This window comes from Mus pahari, chromosome 16 (assembly GCF_900095145.1).
Source record: "Mus pahari chromosome 16, PAHARI_EIJ_v1.1, whole genome shotgun sequence".
Lineage (NCBI taxonomy): Eukaryota > Metazoa > Chordata > Mammalia > Rodentia > Muridae > Mus > Mus pahari.
In genome coordinates this window covers 66,243,243-66,269,728 of record NC_034605.1, presented here as the reverse complement: position 1 = coordinate 66,269,728, position 26,486 = coordinate 66,243,243, and the positions used below count along the sequence as shown (strand labels likewise).

General features: G+C 36.1%; 1 protein-coding gene and 1 pseudogene across 3 annotated transcripts in view; one reads left to right on the top strand and one right to left on the bottom strand.

The window, feature by feature from the left end:
• The window catches only part of Ercc6l2 (ERCC excision repair 6 like 2), an 85,302-nt gene that overhangs the window by 34,313 nt on the left and 24,503 nt on the right, over positions 1-26,486 (bottom strand). Inside the window, exons 6-13 of one of the 2 annotated variants that reach the window (XM_021215539.2) lie at positions 26,197-26,404; positions 22,777-22,917; positions 20,915-21,028; positions 19,560-19,679; positions 15,605-15,676; positions 14,849-14,994; positions 9,505-9,600; positions 170-269 (exon numbers count right to left, since the gene is read on the bottom strand). In XM_021215539.2, coding sequence (XP_021071198.1) covers positions 170-269; positions 9,505-9,600; positions 14,849-14,994; positions 15,605-15,676; positions 19,560-19,679; positions 20,915-21,028; positions 22,777-22,917; positions 26,197-26,404 — 997 coding nt within the window. Of the gene's footprint in view, positions 1-169; positions 270-9,504; positions 9,601-14,844; positions 14,995-15,604; positions 15,677-19,559; positions 19,680-20,914; positions 21,029-22,776; positions 22,918-26,196; positions 26,405-26,486 lie in introns of those variants that run through there. The other variant, XM_029547483.1, reaches the window with a different exon arrangement.
• Positions 23,414-23,922, top strand: LOC110333810 (annotated as a pseudogene). The gene has a single exon (XR_002381105.1). The product of XR_002381105.1 is annotated as a 60S ribosomal protein L21 pseudogene (transcript).

The window sequence follows — 26,486 nt, the reverse complement described above, 5'->3', positions numbered from 1 at the left end:
AAAAAAAAAAATAAAAAAATAAAAAGAATATCTAACAAAAAAAGAGTATATTTGATAATCTTAGTAAATTCCATACTAGGGTAAAATTTATAACTTCTTTATATATTTGTTCCTACTTCTAAAAAATAGACAGATGTAACTTCTTACATAGAATGAGAGATGTTCTTACCTGCTTGTAGACCTGTCGTAAGTACATGATCTCCTCCACTGTCCCCAAGGATATTAGCCTAAGCACTTTAACGTCTCTACATTGTCCAATCCTATACGCTCTGAAAATTAAAAACACTAAGTCAACTGAAACAGACTACAAAATGTGTAAGGAAACCTGTGGCAGAAGGGGATGCATCCATTATCTTAACTGTGGCTATGGTTTCACATAGTCATCAAAACTTACCAACTGTAAACATAACGTAAGTCAAGTTTACCATATATATGCCAATTATATCTTAATAAAGTGAGCTAAAAATAAAAACATTAAAAAAGTACCCTCCCAAACACTGAACTCAAAATCAATCTTGTTAAAAATAATTAATTGGAAAAGTCTATGACATGCAGGGTTAAGAGCTGATACCCGTCTCCTGGGTCTAAGTGAACCACTCAGCTGCCTAATACCCCAGGCTGTGTTACAGAGCATGACACTAGTTACTACTCTATGCTGACTGCCCACAGTGGTTACCTATGGGTCTGTTCCCTATGACTTCTCAAACAGGCTTTATTGGATGCTATGAATGAAGTCACATCCCTAAACACCAGTAAAGTATTTGCCATGCAACATGATGACCTGAGTTTGATCCTGGTCCCTACATAAAAACCAGGTGTGGTAGTAAGTGTGTGGAGACAGTAGGATCCCTGGGGCTGGCTGGGCAGCAAGCCTAGCCGCTTTGGCACGATTCAGGTCAGTGATAGATTCTATCTCAAGAAACAAGGTGTCACTCCTGAAGAACAAGTACTCATACCACACCCATATACATAAAAACAAATACACAATTAGAAAGTACAAAGTCACACCAAATGTTCCAAGACCAAAGAAAGGAAAAAAGGAAGAAACAAAGAGAAAGAGGGAGAGAAAGGGAGGGAAGGACAGTGGTTTCTGTTTCGCTCTGGATTTTGACTTGACTACATGGAATCAGAACCTGAAACTGCCATTCTATGAACCTTTGTAAATAGCCAACTAAGGTCACTTTGCCTCAGCTTCCTGCAAAGACAGGACAGGCACTAGCATCAAGTTAAATGAGAGAATTCATGGAGGCCATGGAGTACCTGGCTCATAATAAACATAAGTGCAATTATTGTCCCCTGTCCTTCTTCTAAACGCATCTGCACAGTTTTATGTAAAAGGTTCAATACTGAAAGAAAATATTATTATTAGTTAGTAAGTCTTTCTGCCTTAAAAAAATAAATCAGTAAAAAAGGACAGGGTTACCTTATGTAGTTCTGGCTGTTCTGGAACTATGTTACTACATAGACCAGAGTGGCCTCTACCTCCAGAGTGCTGAGAGTAAAGGTGTGTGCTAGCACACCAGCCCCCTTTCTGCCTCTGAGGCTCTTCTGTGCATTGCTATTTTCAAAACTGTATTGTATTCTTCTCAATTAATGATTTAATTTTTGTCATGTTAATAATAGTAATTTCTTCTATAACTTCTTTGCTTTTTTGTTTGCTCGTTTTCTAAGTGATACCATCCTTTTCATTCACTTTCAGTCTTTTCTCAGAAATTAATTTAAAAATAGAGGCCGAAGAGATGACTCAGTGATTAAAAGTAGTTGCTGCTCTTTCAGAGGGCTTGACTCCTAGTACCCAGTGAACTGGCTTATAACTATCTGTAACTATAGTTCAGCTGATCCAAAGTCCCCTTTTAGCCTCAGTGGACACTACATCCACATAGTACACATACATACATACTTAATACACTTAAAATACAAATAAAATATCAAAAGAAGAAATTAAAATATAAACTAATGTGAGAACTAAGTGATCCACAGTGATTTCACTAGTATTTATTTCTAAATAAAATAAAACACATCTCTTTTGATTTTATTTTCAAAATGATAAAATACATACAACACCAAAGTTAATCATTTTGAGTTTACAGCTGAAACACAGAAAGTAGACTCAGTGCTTTGGAACAAATATGATAAACAGACTTTCCTTATTTCAAGTTGAATGCTTTACTGACCAAACAGCAGTTCCCGTCCCTGCCCAGCAGTACCTAGGAGCCACCATACTACTTGGTGTGTATACATGTAAGAATATGTGTGGCGGTAAGAACATCTGCTGGCATTCCCTAGACATCATTCTTTTTCAGAGACAGTCTTTCACTGGCCTGTTGTGCCAATTTGGCTGGGCTGTCTAGCCAGCAAGCCCCAGGGCATCTATCTGCCTGTTTCAAAGTTCCCAGTACTGAGATTACAGGCAAACTCCCTAATGCCCCATGCTGTGTTTTGCTTGTTTATTCTTTAATACTGGTTGAGGGATCAGAGTCATGCCTTAAGCACCTTACAAACTGCGGTGTTTCCCTCCCACTACTATGCTACTTTCACTACTGATATGATCATTGTCTGTGGGATGCAGTATGAAACCATACAGTGGAATAGTGAAACCATATAGCATGTATCTTTTTTTTTTTTTTTTAAGGCAGAAAAATGCAGACTTTCCTGTTGCTGATAATCTAGAATAAAACATTCAGCTCTTTACCATTGACTATGGCATTAGTTTAATTTTTTATAAATGGTTTTTTACATGAAGATAATTTTCTTCCATTCTTCATTTGATGTGCTTTCTAAATCATGAGAGATGGTTAAATTTGTCAAACACCTTTTCTGTATCAACTGAGATAATTGAGCACTTTTCTTTCCTCATTTGTCAGTGTGGTACATCACAGTGATTTGTGTCTAGTGTTTAACCATTCTTTTGCACACCAAAATTAATCCTTCTCTGTATCATGTTCAACACGCTTCTTAGTTTTGCTTGAACACTTAACTATTGAACTCTCATTACTATGTACAAGGATACTGGTCTGTCATTCTCCTGTAGAGTGAATTATTGGGATTAGGTTACAAAATGCAGGTCTCACAAAACACAACTGAAATGATTCATTATCATCAACGTTTTGGAAAATTTTGCAGTAGTGTTGATTATTTGTAGGACTCTCAATAACATCATCTGGTTTTTGGCTTCTCTTTGATGGGTTGTGATGGTGAGTTCATCTTTTTTTTTTTTTTTTTTTTTTTGGTTTTTTGGGACAGGGATTCTCTGTGTAGCCCTGGCTGTCCTGGAACTCACTCTATAGACCAGGCTGGCCTCGAACTCAGAAATTCGCCTGCCTCTGCCTCCCGAGTGCTGGGATTAAAGGCGTGCGCCACCACGCCCGGCGAGTTCATCTCTTTACAGACACATGTATCATAGTTTTCTACTTCTTAGCCAGCCTTGCCAGGTTGTATGTTTCTAGGAAAGTGTTCATTTCTCCTAGGCCATCCAATGTGTTGGTATAAACTGTTCACAGTACTCTGATCATCAAATTTCTGTAAGTTAGGTAGTAATGCTCTTTTTCATGATTTCTGTGTTTGAGCCTTCCTCTTTTCTCTGAGTTAATATTTCAATATTTTCAAAGACCCAATCTCATATTTCTTAAAAATATTTTACTATTTTTTTCTCTTCTAAACTATGTTATTTTCTTCCTTTTTTCTAACTTGGGAATTAATTTTTTTCTTTTCTCTTTGAAGTATGATTATGGATCTAAAACCTTCTTATTAAGGATTTATAGTTATACATTTCTCTCTTATTTCCACTTTCACTATATCCCATAAATTTTGGAGTGATGTGCTCATGTTTCAAAGATATTTCAAAATCCCTCTGCTATTTCTTCTTTGACCAGTTAAGGGTCTTGAGTGTGTTGTTTATTTACAGGTATTTGTAAACATTTGAGTTTTTCCCTTCTGCTGCTGACTTCTAGTGTCTGTCTACTTCCAATAAAAAATAAAATACTGAACAATTTATTTTTTAAGTGTATTAAGACTTCTTTGCTGATAATATGTGAATGCTACTCTAGAGAGCACTTCATGTGTGCTGGAGGAAAGCACAGTTTGCTGATGCTCGCTCTGTGGAAGAGAGCATCTGCTCCATGGACTCTAAGATGCTACTTGGTCCTTCCTATCTGCTGCGACTTGTACCATCTGTCCAGGACTGAGTCTGAGGTAAGACAGTCTCCTGCTACTGCTGCAGAGCTGTCGGTTTCCCCTTTTATTCTGTCAGTTGGCTTCGGAGTGTCTGGAGCTTCAGTGTTTGTATACTTTTGTTTGTAATTGTTATAATTGTTGGTACACTGACTTTTTAAAAAAATCATTACACAATGTTCCTCTTTTACTCTTATAGCAGGTTTTGACTTAAAAATCAATTTTGCCTTCTATTAATACAATACCTCTCTTTGTTGTTGTTGTTAATATCTTTGTGGAATGTCTTTTTCCATACCTTCACTTCCAACTTACATATATCCTTAAATCTACACTGTGACTTTTATAGATATCACGTAGTCAGATACTCCTTTTAAATCTGTTCTTACTTAGATCTATGTCTTTTGATCTTGGAGTTTAATCTGTCTGTATTTAAACAAGAAAACAAAGGAGGTCTTGCTTTTGCTGGTTTATTTGGTTCTTGAGATAGGGTCTCTCCCTAGATGTTCTGGAACTCACTATGTAGACCAGGCTCGCCTCAAATGCACAGAAACATGCCTACCTCAGCCTAGTGGGTGCTGAGATTAAAGATGGGCACCTTTATGCTCAGCCATCTCTGATTAACTGTTGTTACACTTCCTCCAATACTGATTTTCCTTTGTGTTTTTAGTTAATTTTTTTCAATGACACATTATGAATCCTTTCCTCTATTTTTTACATATATACACAAAATAAATATACATGTATATAGGTTAAAAATTGTATATTTATATATTATAAATGTACAGATAGATTCATGTTATGAATTTTCCTTTTGATTTCTGTTGAAAACAAAAGTAACAATTCTACTGATGTTTGTATTTGCCTATACTGATGAATTCTATTTTCATAAGGATTTGAGTTACTGTCTGCAGTCTTTACATTTCAACTTAAGTTTTCCCTTCAGAAGAATTTTGGAGGAAGCACTAGTGGTCAAAGATTTGTTCAGCTTTTGTTTGTGTGAGAATGACCTAAGTTCTCCTTTATTTGTGAATGACTGTCCTGTTCAATAGTAAATTCTAAATTTATGTGTTTTTCTCTTTGTTTCCAGTTGACATGTTGATACATATGTTAATTATTATATATTGTATATTATTAAATATATATTCAAAGTAGTAATATATTGGATACTAATATATTTAGTAATTATATAAGTATATATAATATGTATTGAAATTATCTCAGTGATATATATACATATATGTATGTGTATATATGTATATATGTATATATATTATTACTTTAAATATATTAGCACACAGCTCTCTGATCTGCTAGGTTTATGCTGAGCTAATTGTAACTAAGCCTTTTAGAGATCAGTTCCACACAATATGCAGCTTAATCCTGCCACTTCAGGACTTTCTCTTTGTTTTTATCTGCTGACAGCCTGAAAAAGTCTTGTAGATCTCTTTGGAATTATCTCAGCATGGAATTTTTTCTTTCTTGTATTTTCCTTCAAACTGAGGAAGCTTTTCAATAATTATGTCTGCTTTTTTTTTTCTTTTGCTGAAAACTCCATAACAAAGCGGTCTATTTGGTGAGAAGAAAGAACCAATATAGGAAAATATGACTTTTTAGAGAAATTTATTTTTCCTTCTTTTAAAAGATTTCTTTTCAGGCTTGATAAGTTGAAGTTTACAGATTCCCTTTCTTCTTTCTGTTTAAGTCAATGCTAAATCTGTGCATTTTTAAATTCCAGAACTGAATGGCAGATCCAGAATATTTGTACTTTTGTTCTCACAAATTTTATTTTTGTTGATACTCTCATTTTGCCACGAGTATTTTTCTAGTATTCTTTAGTTCTTTCTCTGTGTATTCTTCCAATTTTTAGATGTTTATTTTAATGTTTGTCTTGTATGTATGCTGTCTATCTTTAAGGACAGTTTGTGAGACTGATTTGTTGTTACTCTGAAAAGACCATACTTTCCTGTTATAATTTCAGAACAACATAAAATACTCCCAATACTTCCAAATGCTTGCACAGTATATAAAAACAACCATAGGGGTTGGGATGCAGCTTAGTGGCAGAGCACTTGCTAGCAAGTGCAGAGTCCTGCCATGCCAACAACTTGGGAAATAAAATAAAAAGATCATACATTATAGTAGAAATCACATGTCTCTAGATGAAAGATAAAAAGGCCTTCTGTTGAAAATCTGTCATTTGAAAAAACAGCTATTTCTCCCAATCTTTGCTGCTTGTGGACGTTGTACATCGTGGTGCGCACTAGGCTCCGCACCACGATGTACAACGTCCACTCTCCTCTCCTCTCCTCTCCTCTCCTCTCCTCTCCTCTCCTCTCCTCTTCTCTCCTCTTCTCCAGATTGTTCTCCTCTCTCCAACTTCCTTTTGTAGGTTTTCTTCTCTTCTCTGGACTCTTCCCTGTTCTTGCCACTGCATTTTTTTCTCTGTTCTCCTTTTTTCTCTGCTCTCTTTCTTCTTACTTCTTATCATATGACTCTGGGCTTGGAGCTGAAGTAACTATTACACCATTCTGATGCATCATACCTTCTTTGCTTCGCAATGTTTCTGTTAAATTCTATTAAGAATTTACTTAATACTAATATTGCTATTCTTTATTAAGTTAATTACAATCTGTCTAGTAGTATCTTACATATTTTTAAATCATGTATATATGTATATGTTTCTGTGTATGAATCTGTGCACAGAAGTGCAATGCCCTAAGAGGCCAAATACATTGGAGGTTGTGAGCTTCCCAATATGGGTTCTGGGAAGAGAATCTGGGTCTCCTGCAATAGCAGAACATACCCTTAACCACAAAGCCATTTTCTCTGGCCCCTTATATTTCATAAATTTTATTTTTAGTTTTCTACTTCTTTCTTATTTTATACGTTTCATAATAAGTGTATGTCCGTCCCTCATACCTGTATGTCTGGGAGCCAGACTGTCCAGGGAACCAGTCCCTCTTTTCTATATACTCAGCCACAAGGCTACCCATCTCCCCCACTGTGCCCAGCTCCCCCTTTTGTAAGTATGTGAAAAAGAAAAAATGCAAAGGTCGGATCAGTTGGAGCCCTTCCCTCCAGCCGAGACTTTTAACCATGTAATAATGTACAGAGAAGTTGTTGGTGTTTGAAGACTCCGTGTGGCTGTGCAATTTCTGTACATTTTCAAATAGAAATATCGAAGATTTATTTAGCTATTTAAAAAAAAAGTGTATGTCCGAAATTAACTTTTCCATTTTATCACCATTCTGCTTCTCCTTCTTACAGAGTTCTAACCTATTCAAATGCACATGCACACTCACATGTGCATACACTCACAGAGATATACACACACTTATGAAATAAAATAATGAAACCACAGAGCAGTGGCTCTTAACCTTCCTAACACTGTAACCCTTTAATACAATTCCTCATATTGTGGTGCCCCCAATCAAAAATTTATTTTTGTTGCTACTTCATAATTTTGCTACTCTTATGAATCATAACATAAATATGTTTTTTTCCATGATCTTAGGCAAACTGTGAAAAACCCACATGTAGAAAATCACTGCTGAAGAGTCTCACTTCATTTGTAGAAGCAGAACATATAGAGGGTAGAACTTGTCACTGTGTATTCAAAGGTTGACCAAGTGACCACTGTGCCTCATTTTTACAAAAAAATGCTATTTTTTTCTAGCATTTAAAAATAGCATTGTTACAAATTTTGAGACTTGATTAGGATATTGTTTCCTGAAAGGAAAGAAAGCTTCTAATAGTTTCTTCTAACACAATCCTGATGCTTCACTATAATTATGTTGGACTCCAGTTCTTAACTATTGATATTTTTATATCATCCTTCACTGTTTGGGAGAATTTTTCCTTTATAATTAATTTGCAGGAAGCTTCTAGCCACACTGTCAACAATTTTTATCCCTGACTATACACATTAGACCCTTCATCTGACCTTCTCTGAGCACTGGGCTCAGGCCACCAAAGTATATTCCTGAGTTCTCAGGCGTCAGATTGCTTTTAATCTTGCCTCACATACTAATGTGTCAGTCACTGATCACAATCACAAGTCAAAGTAGTTTTCTTTCTCATGAGGTCCTAACTGTAGCCACAGAAGAGAAGCCTGACCTGTAGAAATGAGTCTGATTCCCATTTATTGCTAACTTGATTTTTGGGGGGGGGGATTTGTTTTTATAAATCCTCTTATTTCTCACTCTGGGGCATTTTAGTCCTCTTCATTTTCAGAATTGGAAATATAGCAAAGATAAACATTCCATCTTCCCAAATAATTGGCCATTATTTTTACTGAACATTTGGCAGCTCTTCAAATTTAACCATGTTCTTAAGAAATATTGTTAATTCTCTCCTCTTTCTTCAGTCTGCTATTTTTATTTCTGAACAAACAAATGATGGGTTTTTGGGGGTGGGCAGGGTAATCTTTCTTTCCTTTCTCTTTATTCATATTCTGTATCAGTTTGATTTCACCTCATTTCACATATGCATCCTTATCTCTACTTTATTATTCAGACTTGCTAATGAGTTTTATCTTAGCAAAGGCTTCAATTTCTGAGAACAGTTCTGCTAACTATATATACTTTTCCATGTTATATCATATCATATTATATTTTTTCCTCATTTTAGTCCCTTTAATGCCTGCTTTTCCTCATGACTCTTTTATTCTGCTAATTTTTTGTGAAAATGTCTCATAATTCTTACTTTCTCTTTTGTAATTAAAATCAAAACATACGTGGGTTGTCCTAGAAAGATGGTCTGGATTCCAATGCAGGACATAGGTTTATTCAATTACTTCCTGTATTGTTTTCTATGGAACTCTAGGATTACTTGATTGGCTCCACTGAGTCTAACACACCAGGAACTTCTCTAGTCTCAGTTTACTATTTAACTAATGAGACTGTTAAGGAACCTATCCCAGACAACCTTGTGTAAGCATGGAGTGTAGAAAGGAAACTACATGAATCTCACAGTACTCTTAGTTTCCCACAAGTTGTCACTTCATGCCAATAACGGTCAATGGCAGTTTCTGTTCTGCTCTGCAGACTCTGACTTTGGCTTTTCTCTGGTGAGTCTCTCTCAGGAGTGTCTCAAAATTTCTGAATCACTAGTAACAAACTGTTCTACTTTATTTGTCATTATGGTTGTACGTCACATTAGTTGGACTCGGAGATCAGAAACAAATGGCTACTAAGAAGCTAAGGGTCATTTTTAATATAAATTCTCATCAGCACCCATCTTTTCTAACTTGTCCTATAAGCAATGTATAAAGTTCAAGGCTGAGTTTTAGATTACAAGAATTCACAGGTCATTTACATTTTGTCAGTGTTATACCTGTCAACAGCTTGAAGATCATTGGCTGGATTCCAAGTTGGATCAAATAATATAACAACGTTGGCACCAACAAAATTGAGACCTAGTCCACCAGCCCTGGAAAGAAAACAGCATAAACTGTTGTGAGGGATGGTGGTACACATGTAATCTCAGCACCCAGGCAGAAGCAGGAGTCAAAGTTCCAGGTCAGTTTAGGCTATATGGTAAGACCCTGTCTCAAACAAACCAACCACTCACAATAGAACAAACCACTGTGCTATAACTCAACAATACCCATTTTTGCTATCAATAAACTACTACATTGCCATCTTTATATAAGAGTTGATGATTCAAACAGAAATGTCCTTATATATCTATGGCATATTCTTTTTCTACAATTCAGGAAAACCCCTAAACAAACTGACCATTTGAATCCATATACATAGGTTAATATGCTAGTTTTTATAATTTTTATAATCTCAAATACCATTTCTATAAGATTATCAAATACAATTAAAATAATTTTAGTATCTTCTGAAACAAATAGAAGTCATAGAAATGTTTGTCCAATAAACCTAATCCACTAGTTCCACATAAATTTAGAACTCAATCCAGGACTAATGAGTGTGCATTACACTCACACAAGTACCAGGAGTGGGTTGTGTGCAATTCACTCACGAGTGCCAGAACTGATGAGTGTCCATTACATTCACACAAGTACCAGGAGTGATGTGTGTGCAATACACTCACATGAGTGCCAGGACTGATGTGTGTGCAATACACTCACATGAGTGCCAGGACTGATGTTTGTGTGCATTATGCTCACACAAATACCAGGACTGAGGTGCATTACACTCACACGAGTACCAGGAGTGATGTGAGTGTATTACACTCACATGTCATGTGTGTGCATCACACTCACACAAGTGCCAGGACTGATGTGCTTGCATTACTCTCACATGAGTATCAGGAGTGATGTGCTTACACTACAGTCACATGAGTACCAGGACTGATGTGTATGTGCATTATACTCACATGAGTAACAATGGTTATGGCCTTTTTAAGTTGTGGATGTTTTAGTTTTGCATTCACTTTTTAACAGTTAATTTACAATAGTGATAAAATTGTATACAATTTAAAATAAATGTTATTTTATATATGTATACATATACATACATATATATATATATATATATATACATACATAAGCAGAATACTATTCAGTGCTAAAGCAAAATGAAATTTAGAGATTTACATGAAAATGTGCTTAGACTACTAAGGAAGATCACATAATTGCAGGAAGGAAAAAAAAACCCCACATATTCTTTCTCTCATACATGGAATCCAGCCAATAATATATGCAAACAAATATAAAACATGATAAAAGGAGAACAAGAAAGGCTAAAGATATGGAGATGAGGAGGGACGAGTGAGGTGATGGACAGGAGTCATGAGAGATGATATAAAGATAATTATTCTTCTAGTTCTAAGCCTGTCATGGATATTTGGGTTTTGATGGTGGGTAAATGCATAAAATATGTTCAACAATGAAGTGTAAAATTTAATGTAAAGCTCCACAGCTTCTGCTCCGAATGCCTATTCTGTCTAGCAGTTCACTAAATTTTATAGACTTTGGGTGTGGCTAATTTTGATGTGTGACATTAAATGAAAGGAACAGCAAAACTCAATCTGAGGAAAACAGCTCTTCTTTTTCTTTCCTTTCCTTTTCTTTTCTTTTTTCTTTTCTTTTCTTTTCCTAACTCTCTTTTGCTTACCAGTTTCCTACTCTGTCACTAATGTCATTCTACACGCTGGCCATTGGCACACCGATGCTCATCATCTAAAGACAAAAGTTGGTAATAATCCTCTTCCATAATACATGCACCAAATGGAAAGAAATTCACATTGACTATGCATCCTCTTCACAGGAGTCTTGCTAGATATTTTCATATCATTAATCCTCAAGATACATTTGGTATTTTTTTTCTCAGACACAGGATCTTACTGTGTAGCTCTGCTGTCCTGACACTCACTATGTAGACCAGATCAGCCTGTGTCTGCCTTCCAACTGCTGGGATTAAGGGTGTGCATCAACTGGCCTGGCTTTCCTCAAGGTAAGTTTAAGAACCAAACATTTTCCAGGTAGGGACAAATGATCTTAAATAGGCCGAGTCTGTATTCAAACTGAAGCATACTCTTAAATTTTAGTGCTCAAGAGAAATTGAGTTCTTTCTTCTTAGAATCACTTTCCAGAGTTGATAGCAAAAAAGATTGCAGAGAGACCTAAACCAAAGGCAGAAAGGTGAGACAGGGAAAAAGTTTTGAAAAAGAAGACAACAATAAAATCCCAGTATGGAAAAATCAGAATGAACATGGGAGAGATTCAGATGCCCAGAAAGTAGAAGTTATAGGAGCATCTGTTTAATAATCTTCCAACTGTTCCAGGTAGGCTCTTGATGGAGAAACCAGGCATGGACTCATCTCAGACACCCCAGTGAGCTCAAACAAGTTCTCTGCTAATTAGGGAACAATCTTCTTCTTTTCTTTCTTCTTCTTTTCTTTTCTTTTCTTTTCTTTTCTTTTCTTTTCTTTTCTTTTCTTTCTTTCTTTCTTTCTTTCTTTCTTTCTTTCTTTCTTTCTTTCTTTCTTCTTCTTCTTCTTCTTCTTCTTCTTCTTCTTCTTCTTCTTCTTCCTTCTTTCTTTCTTCTTTCTTCTTCCTCCTCCTCTTCCTCCTCCTTCTTCTCCTTTTTATTTTAAGCATTTTTTATTAGATATTTTCTTCATTTACATTTCAAATGCTATCCCCAAAGCCCAATCTTCTAAGGAACTGAAAGTACAAATGACACCTGGCTGGTAAAAGCAGAGGCAAAGACTTTTAGAAACAAAGAAAAATCTTTAATCTAGATCTCTGATGAGATGATTCTGATATAATACAATTTAAAGCCTACTTGTAAGTCACATGGCTAATTACAAGGACTTATTTAAAAGCAATGTAATACAATTGTTCACTTTAGGCTAAGGACTAGTTTTTTAGACAGAAATCTCATGACCATGCATACTTTCTGGGTCTAAGAATGTCTTCCATACTCTACTCTTGTACCAAGTGAACACATCAATTTTAACTACATTTAATGTTAGAAAAAAATATCTTTAACAAATTGTATTTTATTATTATGTATTTAGTGTGATAATAGGTCAAATTAAGTATCTGCTTTAACAGTGCATCCAAAAAACCTAATGAGTAGAAAGGAAATATCATAAAGATACTTTCCTAAAAATCACTTATAAACTCAATGATTTTAATTTATAACAACAACAAAAACTGTAATCTCAAGTGGGAGAGATAATGTAAATATAGTACACATCTATGAAATTCTCAAGAAAAGAATTCCAAGAAAAATGACAGATGAATTATTTTTAAACATGTTTCAAGAGCATTTATAGAAATTAGTTAAGATGCTAATATTCTAGGGAAGAAAGACAATCCAGAAAAAAATAAGATTAGAAAGCACAAAAAATTTTGGGTAAAAATGTGACTGTTTCAAATAAAATAATCTACAAGATTGGAAAATGACATTTTCACAGACTACAGAACAAGGAGTACAAAATGTGAAATATCTGACTTAAAGAATAAAACATGAAGATTTACTGCAAAACAGAGAAAGTAAGAGGACAGCAGGCTCAAGGCCAGCTGTGATGCATGCATCACCTAAAACAGTGGTTTTCAACCTGTAGCTTGTGACCCCAGAGGACATTGCATGTCAGATAGCCAGCCTGTGTATCAAATATTTATATTACGATTCATAGTAACAGCAAAATCACAGTTATGAAGTAACAAAGAATAATATTATGGTTGAGGTTCACCATAACATGAGAAACTTTATCAACAGGTTATAGCATTGGGAAGGTTGAGAACCACAGGTCTAAAACAAAACAACAACCAAAGAAAGTGGAAGATAATGGGAGTAATCCCCCATAAAAAAGATCAAGTGAGAATTATCTGGTTCGAATCCCAAAGTAACCATACAAAAAGTGGAAGGAAAGGAAGCTGTTTAAAATAAGCATAAAAAAGCATCTCCACCAAATGGAGACGACATGCTTTAAGGCTATGGCACAACAAACGACCATCACCCAAGGTAGGGTTCAAAATCACTGTTCAGTTTCAGTAGATTGCAGAGGGAGAAAAATTCTTATGAGACCCAAAGAGGACAAAGAATCAGAGTGGTATTTAACAACACTAAGTACTAAACAGCAATGCTGAAAGGCCTTCAAAGGCCTGAAAGGAAATTATTTCCAATCTAGATTGCCAAAATTAAAAAGGGCAGGCAAATAAATGCCATTTTCTATTTTCAGGGGTACAGATAGTTACTTTCTGCACACTCTGACTTACAAAGCTACTTGAGAAAACTTTCCAAGACCACAATGGAATAAATTAAGAATGAAGATGACATGGGATACGGGTAAAGGATCCACTGCAATGAAGTGGTAAAGAAGGCTGAAAATGACAGTGTCACTGGGCCTAGAGAATAATTAGCTTAGTCAAAAATGAGATCAAAGGCTGGTAGCAAAAAAATCTTGAGAATACAGTGGGCTCAACAGAAGAGAAAATGCAAAGGGGTAAAGCCGACAGAGGGAAAAATGGGGCCAAAGGCTGATGACTGAGATATAAACTAAACTCAACTGTGCAAATCTAAGACAATGGACAAGAATTAGAACATGGAGCTGTTTGGCTGTGGTTTGAATATATCCATTGAACTAGCTGAAAGGTAACATACAGGTAATTTAGCTTAGATCTATTTCACCCAACATTAAACAATGTTCAGAAAATCACAATGCAAGTGCCAGATTTTGTTTTCCAATTTTTTTTTTAAATTTTCTTTATTTACATTTCAAATGCTATCCCGGAAGTTCCCTATCCCCCCCCCCCCCCGCCCCTGCTCCCCTACCCACCCACTCCCATTACTTGACCCAGGCCTTCCCTTGTGCTGTTTTCCAAATTTTTAAAGCAACCTCGTTACTACTAATCTAGTTCGCACTGCAAAACTTAAAAATAGTAATAGCCCCAACAAAGTAAAGACAGTAGTTAGCAGATACAGACAGGAAACACTACCCAGGAACTCCAGGAGTCAACATTGCTGCTTTTATTCTTATCTTTTAATCCTGTCTTTACAAGGGGAATTCCAGAATGATAAGGAAATAAAAGATTGTTATTCTGTATATAACTGTCAGTGTTTTAACTGCTTCTTTAAAATCAAATAAAAACAACCCAACATAAGCCTATTTATTGAAAATTAATCTCAAAATAGTTTAGAAAACAACCAGATGAAATCAATCTATCACATTTTATTTATTTATTTTTTCTTACATTGTGGAGACAAGACAAATGTTCACATCTTGTGAACTGTTAAACTCCTTCACAATCTTGAGCCTTTCCTCGGACTTTGTGCTTCCATCAAGTCGCCGGTAATCAAGGCCTGAGGCCATACAGTACTGCTGCAGCACATCCAGCAGCTGCAGGGAAGAAAGGCAGGGTAGCTAAGTTTCTGGTCACAGGTTCTGTCCAATCACTGAGTGTTGACTAGTGAGCACTGACCACTGGACTCACTGTTTCTTTCTTCTACTTAATAAGCAATAGATATGGAGTCCTGGGTGTCACTCTGTGGGAGACTGATTCCCTAATGTGTGCCAGGCCTAGGATCTATTTCCAGTTCAAAAAATACTTTTCCTCCCTTTTAACCCATGTATTTCTTTCTGTTATTCTAAAACAAGCCATCTTTTCTTTTTAGCAAGTATTTCTTTAAAAACAACAAACTGAAACCAAATAAAAAGAAAATCATTGGTCAAATAATTTATTTAAACCATTTTTTTGTCATTTTCTAAACTCTAAAAATCCTAAATATCTCAAAAGAACATCAGCAGAAAATACAGCTTTACCTTTGAGTTTCATAGGATGGGGCCAACCCTGTCTAGTTTTACATATAACTAAATGTGCTGGAAAGGTTGTTCCCTCACCACAATATGCTGTGTGGATGAGGAAAATAGACAGCAATCAGCTACTTCCTTGTGCTTAGTGCCTAGGGACCCAGGTCAACCAAGCAAGAATACCGTGGATAGGACTCACCTTGGTGGAAAAGGAGAAGAGAAGAACCTTATCTCTCTGTTTCCTGAAATGATTCAAAAGCTGCTGGAGGACCTGGGAAGGAACACAGGGTATCGGTAGGCCAGTGCCAACTACAAAATTACACATGAAGATTTCCTGACAATGTTCTATACAACACTAACCACAGTCATCTCAGCTAACTCCCTGTATATATTCAAAATTAACAAGTACACTATTTATCATACCAAATACTATTTATCATCCTGTTGTCAGTAAGGTGGTAAAGTTCCCAAAACCTGTTTCATTTCATCTGGTTTTACTAAAAAGAAGCATTTCAGATGATGGATTAATTTAATTTTCAGAATACACTTTTATTCCACAGTATCTTAAGACTAAATTAGCAAAACTTACCTTTTAGCAAGTTAATGGTGTTCTAGACAGATGATATGCAATGCCTGCAGTTGCTTCTCTGCAGGTTCTGAGAGACCTGATGCTCACCCCTTAGACACACATCTCTTTTCACTGTTTATTTACAGTCAGCCCTGACTTCTAGATATGATTTTGACCTCAAAGTGCTAATAATCTGCCCTCATACACAGTTTTTCAGAGAGGAAGCAACAGTCCAAAGACGCAGGCACAGCAGAAGCAGAAGCAGAAGCATTCCCACACTGGCAAGACAGAGCACCAAGAAAAGGCAATCCACAGAGGGGAAGGGAATTTTCTGTACCAAGTTTTACTGAACTTGGTACAGAAACAATGTTTTGAAGGAAACAATTTCTTTGATAATAAAGATATAAACAAAAATATACTTAATACAACAATCTCTTAATAGTTTATCTAGTAAGGACTTCTTTCAAAATTTGAGTCTTAACCTCACTCTTTGGAAAAAAGGTGCTTTGGAAATTTTTTAAAAATCTACTCAGATGGTGAGTAAAACTGTCATAGGCTGGGGAAATATTTTAATATCTGGACAACATATAAGCTTTTATTTACATTTAGTTTTATTTTTAAATGAAATAACTGATTTTATGCAAGACATGCATTTTAATTTTATATTATATAAGACTACTGCTTTTAATTGATAGACATCAAATTTTTTTTTAGGTTTTCAGTACTGAGTATAAGTGTAGAAATTTCCCACATACCACACCTCATCTCTCTTTTTGCAATACTGAGGATCAATCCATGGCCTTGTGCATGCCAAATAAACACTCTACTGCTGAACTATATATCCCCATATGCCTCCTATAAATGTTTATATAAAGCTAATGTTACTAAAAATATGATTATCATTATTATTTATGAGGTATGTATACAACTCATTAAGAACACTGACCTTTTATTAACAGCTTATGTTATTGTCCAGCTTGTATTAGAGTTCAGTCATTTGGTTTACAGCTCCGATTCTGATGAATGTATCTTGACATTTTCACATTACAACATCATAAAAAATAGTGTTACTGTTTAAAAGTCCATGATGTTTTTTTACCCAGCATCCGATGTTTTATCTTCTCCCAGAACCCCTGATCTGTCTCTGTAGTTTTTCCTTTTCCAGAGGGTCACAGATGGAATCATATAGCAACAGAGCATGTATCTTTCCAGGCTAGCTTCTTTAATTTAGCCATATACACTTAAGAGTTCTCAAAGTACTCTACTATTTTTATTCTTTTGAAAGAAGGTCTCACTGTATAGCTGTGACTGGCCTGTAACTTGCTATGTAGACCATGCAGCTTTTTAACTGAATGAGATACACCTGCTTCTGCCTCCAGAGTGAGGGGATTAAAAGCATGCACCACTACATCTTACTCAATTTTTATTGTTAAAAACTATTCCATTTTTGTACCACAGTTTATCCATTTGCCTTTTGAAGGACATCTTGACTGCTTCCACATTTTGAAAATTATGAATAAATTTATGTGGGGCTCTTATGTGGGCATAAGTTTAGTAATATTCATGAAATTTATCTCTTAGATAAATAACAAAGAAGGTGACTAATGGATAACATGGTAAAAATATTTCATTTTGGTATTTTAAATATCAAACACATTTTAAAAACAATGTAACTGACATTACTGAAAGCAAAAGCTTTGACAAAAGTCACCACACTACTCTTCAGAGGGACCAACTCACTCTGCAGTTTAACCTGTGCTGAAAGAAGGCCCGCAGCACCCAGTGCTGCCAGTTGTCTGGACTGCACTACCTTAACAGGCATGCAGTGTTTCCTATTTTAGTTTTGCAGGTATAACAGTGGGCAGCATTTTCTCTTGCACTTACTTGCCATCTGCACCTCTTTTTGTAGTAAGTTATCTGTTCAGATCCTTTCTCCATTTTTAAGCCAGATTATCTACTTTCTACTACTGAGTTTTAAGAATACTCTATATAGTTTGGATACTGGTATTCTTCATTATTTTGAGAAGATATTCTGGTTTGTGCTTGTCTTTTTATCCCCTTAGAAGATGCTAATGTATTAAACCAGCAATAGGCTGAACAGAAATCTACTCTTGTCATTGGCTATAGCTTCAGATCTGTTGTAATTTGGGGTATTTAAAACTGAAAGCAAAAATAACTAATAAGGAAATTTTTCTCTGATTGCAGGTCTTCATTAGGCTAAGTTAAAGAAAAAAAACCCTTGCTAAATGAATAATCATAAATTTAATAAATAATCATAAATTTTTGACATATCACCTAATGGATAAAATACACTCTCAACTAAGTGGGTGCAACTAGTGATTATTCCATTGACAGGTAAGTATGTCATTGGCATCAAGCCAAGTCATTACTATAGTTCTAAGGCGATGACAGCTAAAACAGGCATTATGTGCCCAGAGCCTCTGCAGTTGCAGGTTGAGCTACAAGATAAGCAGGACCAGAGCTTTACAAATCAAAATTCACAAAAGATACACAAGTCAAGGACTTAAGGATCTTAACCTCATAGGCAATAAGCCTATAATAAGCCTATGTAGGCTGTATATCACTAAATCAGTAGAAATCACAGATAATGATGTTAATCAAATGTTGTAAAAATAGTCCTACAATACATATCCCCAGCTATTACTGTCAAGATCTGTTTGACTGACAACCAATTAGAAATTGCAAATCAGCTGTTCTCCATAGAAACCAAGATATCTACCTAGCTTCCAACAAAGTCAGAATAAAAATAAAATCTAATTATCTTAACTATAGAGTATAATTTCTAAAAATATAACTCTAAATTAATCTGGATTTTATATGTTGAAATTTCATAAAAAGCAGAGTATTATATTTTAATTACTTGGAATAAATCATGATATTCTCATGAATACAAACTAATTGATTTTTATAAATAATTTTTAACTCAATCCTTTTTACTACTTCCACCTGTCTTGTTTCACTAAATATCTAGGTTTTTAAGTAACTAAACCACATTAAGCTTATCTAGAGTAACTGCTAAAAGTATTTCTAGATAAAACATTAATCGACTAACTTGAATTACTTCCTTTTTATTCCCTTTGCCAAAAAAATAAAACATCTTACCTTTTTCATAATTATAGTTTAAGATTGGGAACTGTGAACCCATAAATGAGGATTCTTGATAGCTACTGAGGGATTAGACAAACTTCTTGTAGGAGGCCAGAGGCTACTACTATGGCAGATAGTGTCCAGAGACCTAGGTCAGGGCTACAGAACCTGGGCTTGCTTTCCACACCCTTCCTTCACTAATGTAGTACCAAGAACAACATGACCACAGGTCAGTTCCAATGTGCAGAACACATGTTGTTACCTTGCAGTTTTACTATTTAGGTCAGCAAACAAAAATTTAAGGCAGAAGATTCAATCTAGGCCTTGCCTCTGTGATAACAACATACATTTTAAATGTTCTTCAGTCCAATAGATTAGTAAGGACAAGCTTGATGCATGCTTGACGCAACTGCCACTGAGAACCCACTGTGTGCTCTGATCTATCTGTATGTATGCACACTGAATGAAGAATACATACCTTCATTTTCCCACTATATTTAGGGTCAGAAAGTGTTTCAAAGGCTGCATCTTTGCTTTTCTGCACAAAATCTGGGAATCTGGAAAATACCTGATCACATATCCTCTTGATAATTGTTTCCTTAAGAAAGAAGAAATTTCAATACATATTTAAACCTACAAAAAATAAAACTTTATAAAAATTTTCTATTTGTGAGAAGCAGAAATGTAATCTACCTTCTTTAAGTGAAAGTAACAATTCAGAAAATCCTAAAGCTATACATTAAACATGTACAGTTTCGATTAATTCTTGATATTATGAATACAGATACTATATCATTACTTCCTCAAGATTTCAAAAATAAGGAGACAGAGAATAAGTAACACTATCCAAAACTACTGTATCAGACTCTTAATAGGTTTCAAAATTAAACACAGCAGCTATATCACAAGAAAGTACAGTTAAATGAAGATGCGGCCTTGTCACTAACGCTGCGCTCTAGGGTAAGATACAATGGCAGTTACCAAAGCCTATGCTATTTAAGACTCAACTTGGATTTTGACAGTTTAGAAAACAGATTAAACAAATACAATTAAATACAATAATTACATCAAAACATAAACACTATTAGACACATAAAACAGTTATTACTTTAAACTCAAGCTTTTTCTGCCTGATTAAAAATATAAGTGCACATGTTTCTCGATACATAAGTTTTACTTAAAAAAATTATTAGTACTGATGTTGAATATTGAATTCAGCACCTTGCACATGCACAAGGTTATGTAATCCAACTACTAAATTTTAAAATAAGCAAGTCAGATGCCTCTGGAAAGAAGCTGTGTCTGAAGAGACTGACTGATTAGATCTGAACTATTATGGAGAGATTGGAATATTACAGGTTCAGATGTTAATTACCTTATGTTGGGTGGAGTTTTAGCCCCACATTGCTAACAGCCATTCCTTGCCCACCTCTGTGTCAGAACTAATGTCCTGTGACTAACAGAATAATCCTTTGAAATATAGTTTCTACCAACCCAAAAGCTAAGAATGTTATCAGACAGGATCCTGGACCCATAGAAAAGCTTCCTCCATCTTGTTGTACCCATCTCTCTGATGTACCCACCAATATATTTTAAAAACTTCTCTATTTCTGACTTTCTTCAGTAAACTAAAAACTTCATAAAACCACTTCCATGTGAAAATAGGGATCTGGTGTAATCTAAATCCCTGTTCCCAGGCTCTGGCCACTAAAATGGCTCCAGGATAAAATATCTCTTACTCTCTTTTAGACGAGAACTATGATTTTTGTGTCAACAATACTGTATAGTATCTGTTTTATATTAATACTACCACAAAGACATGTAAAGTCAAACCTGATGTTTGGAGGTGCTAGCAGCCTGCAGCAGTGCAACATGGTTAGCTACTTTCTGAAGCACAGTCAGGTAACTAAGGCACAAGGTTCTCACTGTGTCACCCCGTGAGTTGGTCTGTAACAGAATGGTCAGAAAACACAAACAAGAAAAGCATTAATAACACAGCTATATGACCAATTATAAAATGCATCACTTAGTACTCACTGTCTAATTATCTAAGACAGTAAAGGCCAAGTACTTAGAAGGATATCCATGAATTGCTGACATGGAATCACTCTTGGTGATGTAGTGACTATAATGTAGTGGTGATTATTTAATAAAAGGGAAGTCTCCATTCTGGATGGGACAGTGACAGAAAAGTTGCCATTAAGGGGGTACTAGGAACAACACTAGGTACATCACAGTGCTCTAAAGAACACGTTACTCTCTCCTTATGTTGTTACAGCCTGGAAGAAATGAACATATTCTAAAGAAATACCTGTCTCTCAATCTATCAGACTATTGAAACAATGGAGTACAAGAAAATGGGAATTTCCCCAGGAATCTCACACAGTTCTAACTTGTCCAATCACATCACAGACTGAAGCCCAGGCACTGATGAATCAGTGGTGGGCGGGACCTCACTGTGACTGACACTGCTTACATGTGTACATCCTCTGCCCTCTATTTAAACTTGATCTCACTCTGGACCCTGAAGATGGGCTTGAGGAATCAGCTGGACCTTTGTCCCTCTTCCCAACATAGCTGAGCTAAACAAATCTCCTTTTTCTGCTTTCCATCTTTAATTTTGCTTTTTAAATTGTATTACTGATGAGTAGCCAGATCTGACTTGTGGAACAGGTTGTGGCCCCATAATCTGATAACAAAACTAACTGGGAATGGAAATGACTGAAAACAGCAAAACCACTTAGGTGGAATAAAAAGCAATCTGGATACATATATAGGGTCCCTGTAATAATCAGATATGTGACAGAAAAGGTTTAAAAAAAAAAGAGCAAGAAATATAAAGAGCAGATAGAAAAATAAGTGACTTTTTCTCCCAAAAACATTTTGTTCTATTAACCCAAATCTCTATTAAATGGACACTATGGCTAGGAGTCACATCTTCCCAGCAAGCAGTGAATCATTCTTACAAGCAGTGGTGGGAAATTTGTGCAAAGGAAAAAAAAAATTAAGATGAAAGTAGACTACTTACTAATATGAAGTAAGAAGATACCAATTTGAAGTTTAGTTTCTAAATTACGTTTTATAGCTATTTGAATATTGTATTTTGTATGTGGTTATTAAGCACTGTAAAGCATTACTGATAAGTTGTATTTACAAATGTGTATGTATGGGATGCAGGCATGTATGTGCCATGGCATGCATCTGAAGGCCAGAAGGTAACTTTAAAAAAAAAAAAAGGTTTATTTATTTATTTTATGTATGTGAGTACATGTCTCTGTCATCAGGCACACCAGAACAGAGCATCAGATACTATTACAGATGGTTATGAGCCACCATGTGTTGCTGGGAATTGAACTCAGGAACTGAAGAGCAGTAAGAGGTCTTAACTGCTGAGCCATCTCTCCAGTCCCAGGGGGTAACTTTCAAGAGCTAGTTCCTGCCTTCTACCTGTTTAAAAGCAGGTTCTCTTACTGAACCATAAGCTCCCAAGATTCTTCTCCATTCACACTCAGATCTTGTGAGGGAGTGGTGGGATCACAGAACCTGTTAATGCACCCTAGGTGGGATCAGAACTAAGCTGTCAGGCTTGGCCCCTTGATAACTTTTTAAAAACCTAACTTCTGAAGTTAAAGAAATGAAGAAAAGTGGTGTCGCTGACACAAGAGCAAACAGTAGAGATGAATGGAAATGCTTGCCTTGTAACAACACTTTCTGCGCTTCTGGCCACTGCCACAGGTACAAGGCTGAGAGGATGTGAGGATCAGAGCCACGTCTTCTGTTTCTAACACTGTTTGGTAGACAGCTTTCTGGAAGTCTGTCAAAGAACAATACACCATCTGTACCCAAAGGAGAGGACAATTATTAGGATTCCTGTAGTGGTGAGAAAAATCATCACAACAGGCACTGGATTTGGCGGGGGTAACAGTGCTATCACCTACACCACCTCTGCTTATGTCTTTATGACAAACACCTTTCCTTCTCATCCTACTTTATACTCTGCAGACTATTATCTTACCTTTAAATAAACCTTATCATTTGTTCTTGTTTTCTCTTAAAAGGAAAAAAAATTACATGAAAAACAAATAATGTGATTTCCTTATACATTCTCAGTATATCATGGGTCTCCTTAGACATTTCTATCAGTTTATCATGGAAACAAATCACAATAAGGTAAAACAAAAGATTTAGAACTTTGTATAAATTATAAATGTTACTGAATACTAAAAAACTGACAAAAATTTCATAATACGTTAGTTGCCTGTTTTGAGTATCTTGCTATATATTCCTAAAATTAGTGAGGAAAATAATTAAATATATGCAAAAGCGGGCCGCGGCAGCCATCTTCCAGTAACTTGCCAACATGACGAACACAAAGGGAAAGCGGCGAGGCACCCGGTACATGTTCTCCAGGCCTTTTAGGAAACATGGCGTTGTTCCTTTGGCCACATACATGCGAATCTACAAGAAGGGTGATATTGTAGACATCAAGGGAATGGGCACTGTTCAAAAAGGAATGCCCCATAAGTGCTACCATGGCAAAACCGGAAGAGTCTACAATGTCACCCAGCACGCCGTGGGCATCATTGTGAACAAGCAAGTTAAGGGCAAGATTCTGGCCAAGAGGATCAATGTGCGGATTGAGCACATCAAGCACTCTAAGAGCAGAGACAGCTTCCTGAAGCGGGTGAAGGAGAACGATCAGAAGAAGAAGGAAGCCAGAGAAGGGCACCTGGGTTCAGCTGAAGCGCCAGCCTGCGCCACCCAGAGAAGCACACTTTGTGAGGACTAACGGAAAAGAGCCAGAGCTGCTGGAGCCCATTCCCTATGAATTCATGGCCTGATGTACAAAAAGAAATAAAGGACCCAGAGTGCAGAGTGTTTTCCTTAAAAAAAAAAAAAAAAATGCAAAAGCAAGCATAATTTTCTATTGTATGTCCAAATTCAAGTACAAAATATTGTAACAAAACAATGCTGCCAAGTTATAAGGAACACAATTTCCCTCTTACTTCTGGCAGCACTAGAAATTAATAAAATTCTTCTAGACATGTATGTAACCAGTGTCAAAATCAAATTTATTTATATCAGGCCATAAAAATGTGAACAATAAGGAATAATATTTCCTTATTTTTAAGTATTTTTAAATAAATATTTATATAACTACAATGGGAGAGTATTGCAAAAATGTATGCATTCAGTGAATACAGGAATGTCTTTAAAAACAATGCTACAATTTTAAAAACATGTCTACAGAATATAATTACTCCTTGATGTTCAGTCTTGAATATAAAAGTACATAATAGCAGAAGAACATAGATGACAGTCAGTGACTAAATATACAGTGCATTAATTATGTTAGTATTCAACACTAACAATTACTAAGTGTTTCTTACGTGTCATGCATTTCAGAACAACCATGTGAAGCCCGTCTGACACCACTGGTTTCACTTAACACTGGTCTCAGTGGGCTGTTCAACTCAGGAAACCTTTACCTGGGAGAGTCAGAGTCCAAGTTCTAAATATTTAGGCAAAGTTCTCTCTTCATGTATTTGTTTGTATTATTCCTACTTAACAGATTGAACACACATGCATGTACATATACATACACCTCTGCATGCAACATTTTAAAAAGCAGAGGTTCACAAAGTACTCCAACATAATATTTACTTTGGATAAATATCAAGTCACATATTATCAATTTTCTCAACCTCCACACCAGTACCAGCCTTTATTTTCAAATCTATTTCTTTCTCTCTCTCTCTCTCTCTCTCTCTCTCTCTCTCTCTCTCTCTCTCTCTCTCTCTCTCTCTCTCTCTCTCTCTCTCTCTCTCTCTCTCTCTCTCTCTCTCTCTCTCTTTTGAGACAGGGTTTCTCTGTGTAGCCCTGGCTGTCCTGGAACTCACTTTGTAGACCAGGCTGGCCTCAAACTCAGAAATCCGCCTGCCTCTGCCTCCCAAGTGCTGGGATTAAAGGCGTGCGCCACTACCACCCAGCTCAAATCTATTTTTATAACGTATCCTAAGATTGGAGTGTATTTGATACTATCACCATGGCACAAATTAGATTTGGCTCATAATATACAGAATTTTTATTTTACTGCTAGAACTATTAAGAATCACAAGGTTAAACAACCAAGCAAATGTAAAAAAATATCCTAGACAACTTCAATTTTCTGAAAACAGTAACAATATTATTTTCTTACCAGTTAAAAATTAGGTCAGTAGCATAACTACAAACAGCATTTCACATAAAGCCAATGTAGAAGAAAAAGCTCTTAACCACTTTAGTCCTATAACTAGAATTAAGATGCCAGAACATACTGAGCGGTACTCTGTGTGTGAAGAAAAACTCATTACAAAGGGAAGCGCTCCCTACTTCCTTAAGGAAGACATGAATCCAAAGCCTTGATAAGACATGAAGATTTGGTCTGGTTTTGTTTTCTTTTCTTTTCTTTTGTTTTCTGAGAAAGAGTTTCACTGTGTAGACTTGGCTAGCCTGAACTCAGAGATCCACCTACCTCTGCTTTTTGGTGCTGAGATTAAAAGTGTAAGCCACTATACTTAGCTTAAGATGTGTGTTAGATGTATACTGTCACGGCTTGGATCCCAAAGGCTGCCCATAGGTCCGTCCACAAGTCAAAAATTCAGCTTGATGGCCTTTGGCACCACTGGGAGGTGGTGGAGCTTTCACAAGGAACCAAGGTCAGTGAGACTATGTCCCTGAAGGGGACACTGGGTTCCTGACCTCTTCCTGTTTCTTTCTCCCCAACATTGTGAGGTAAAACCTTGTTCAGCATGTTTTCCCATGAGCCACAGGTCCAAGGGACCATAGTCTAAAAACTATAAAACCAAGGTAAACCTGTCCTCTTTGTACAGTGATTTATCTCCAGAATGTTATGGTAATAGAAAGTTAGAAAACACGTGTACTAGTAACAGGTCTATTAGCTATCAGGTTGGTAAAATTAGGAAAAAAAATAAAACTGAGCTCAATTCATGTTTCCTGAAATCCCACAGATAACAAACTAATTCTACAATAGTAACCCTAAAAAGAAATGCAATGTTTTTCAGAAAAAAAAAATGTGACAAGGAATTAATAATATACACAAACACAGTTCTCACCCGGTCTTCTTTCTTAGGCAGCTGACCCTTGATAAGAGTCTTGGTACGCCTGAGAAACCAGCCAGACATCTTTTTTGCAAGCCTGTGCATGGCTTTTCGGCCAGTAGCAAGTTCTCTTTTTGTTGCTGTGTGTCTCTGGCCATGTTCCACTGGGTCAGAAAATTGCCTCTTGAAGTGAATCCTGCTACCTAAAAGTCCTGGCACAGCCCTTCACAAAGGCAGTAAGAAAAAATTTAACAGAGTTACTTATTTATCTAAAAAGAAAAGCATTCAATTCTATTGCTTATAAG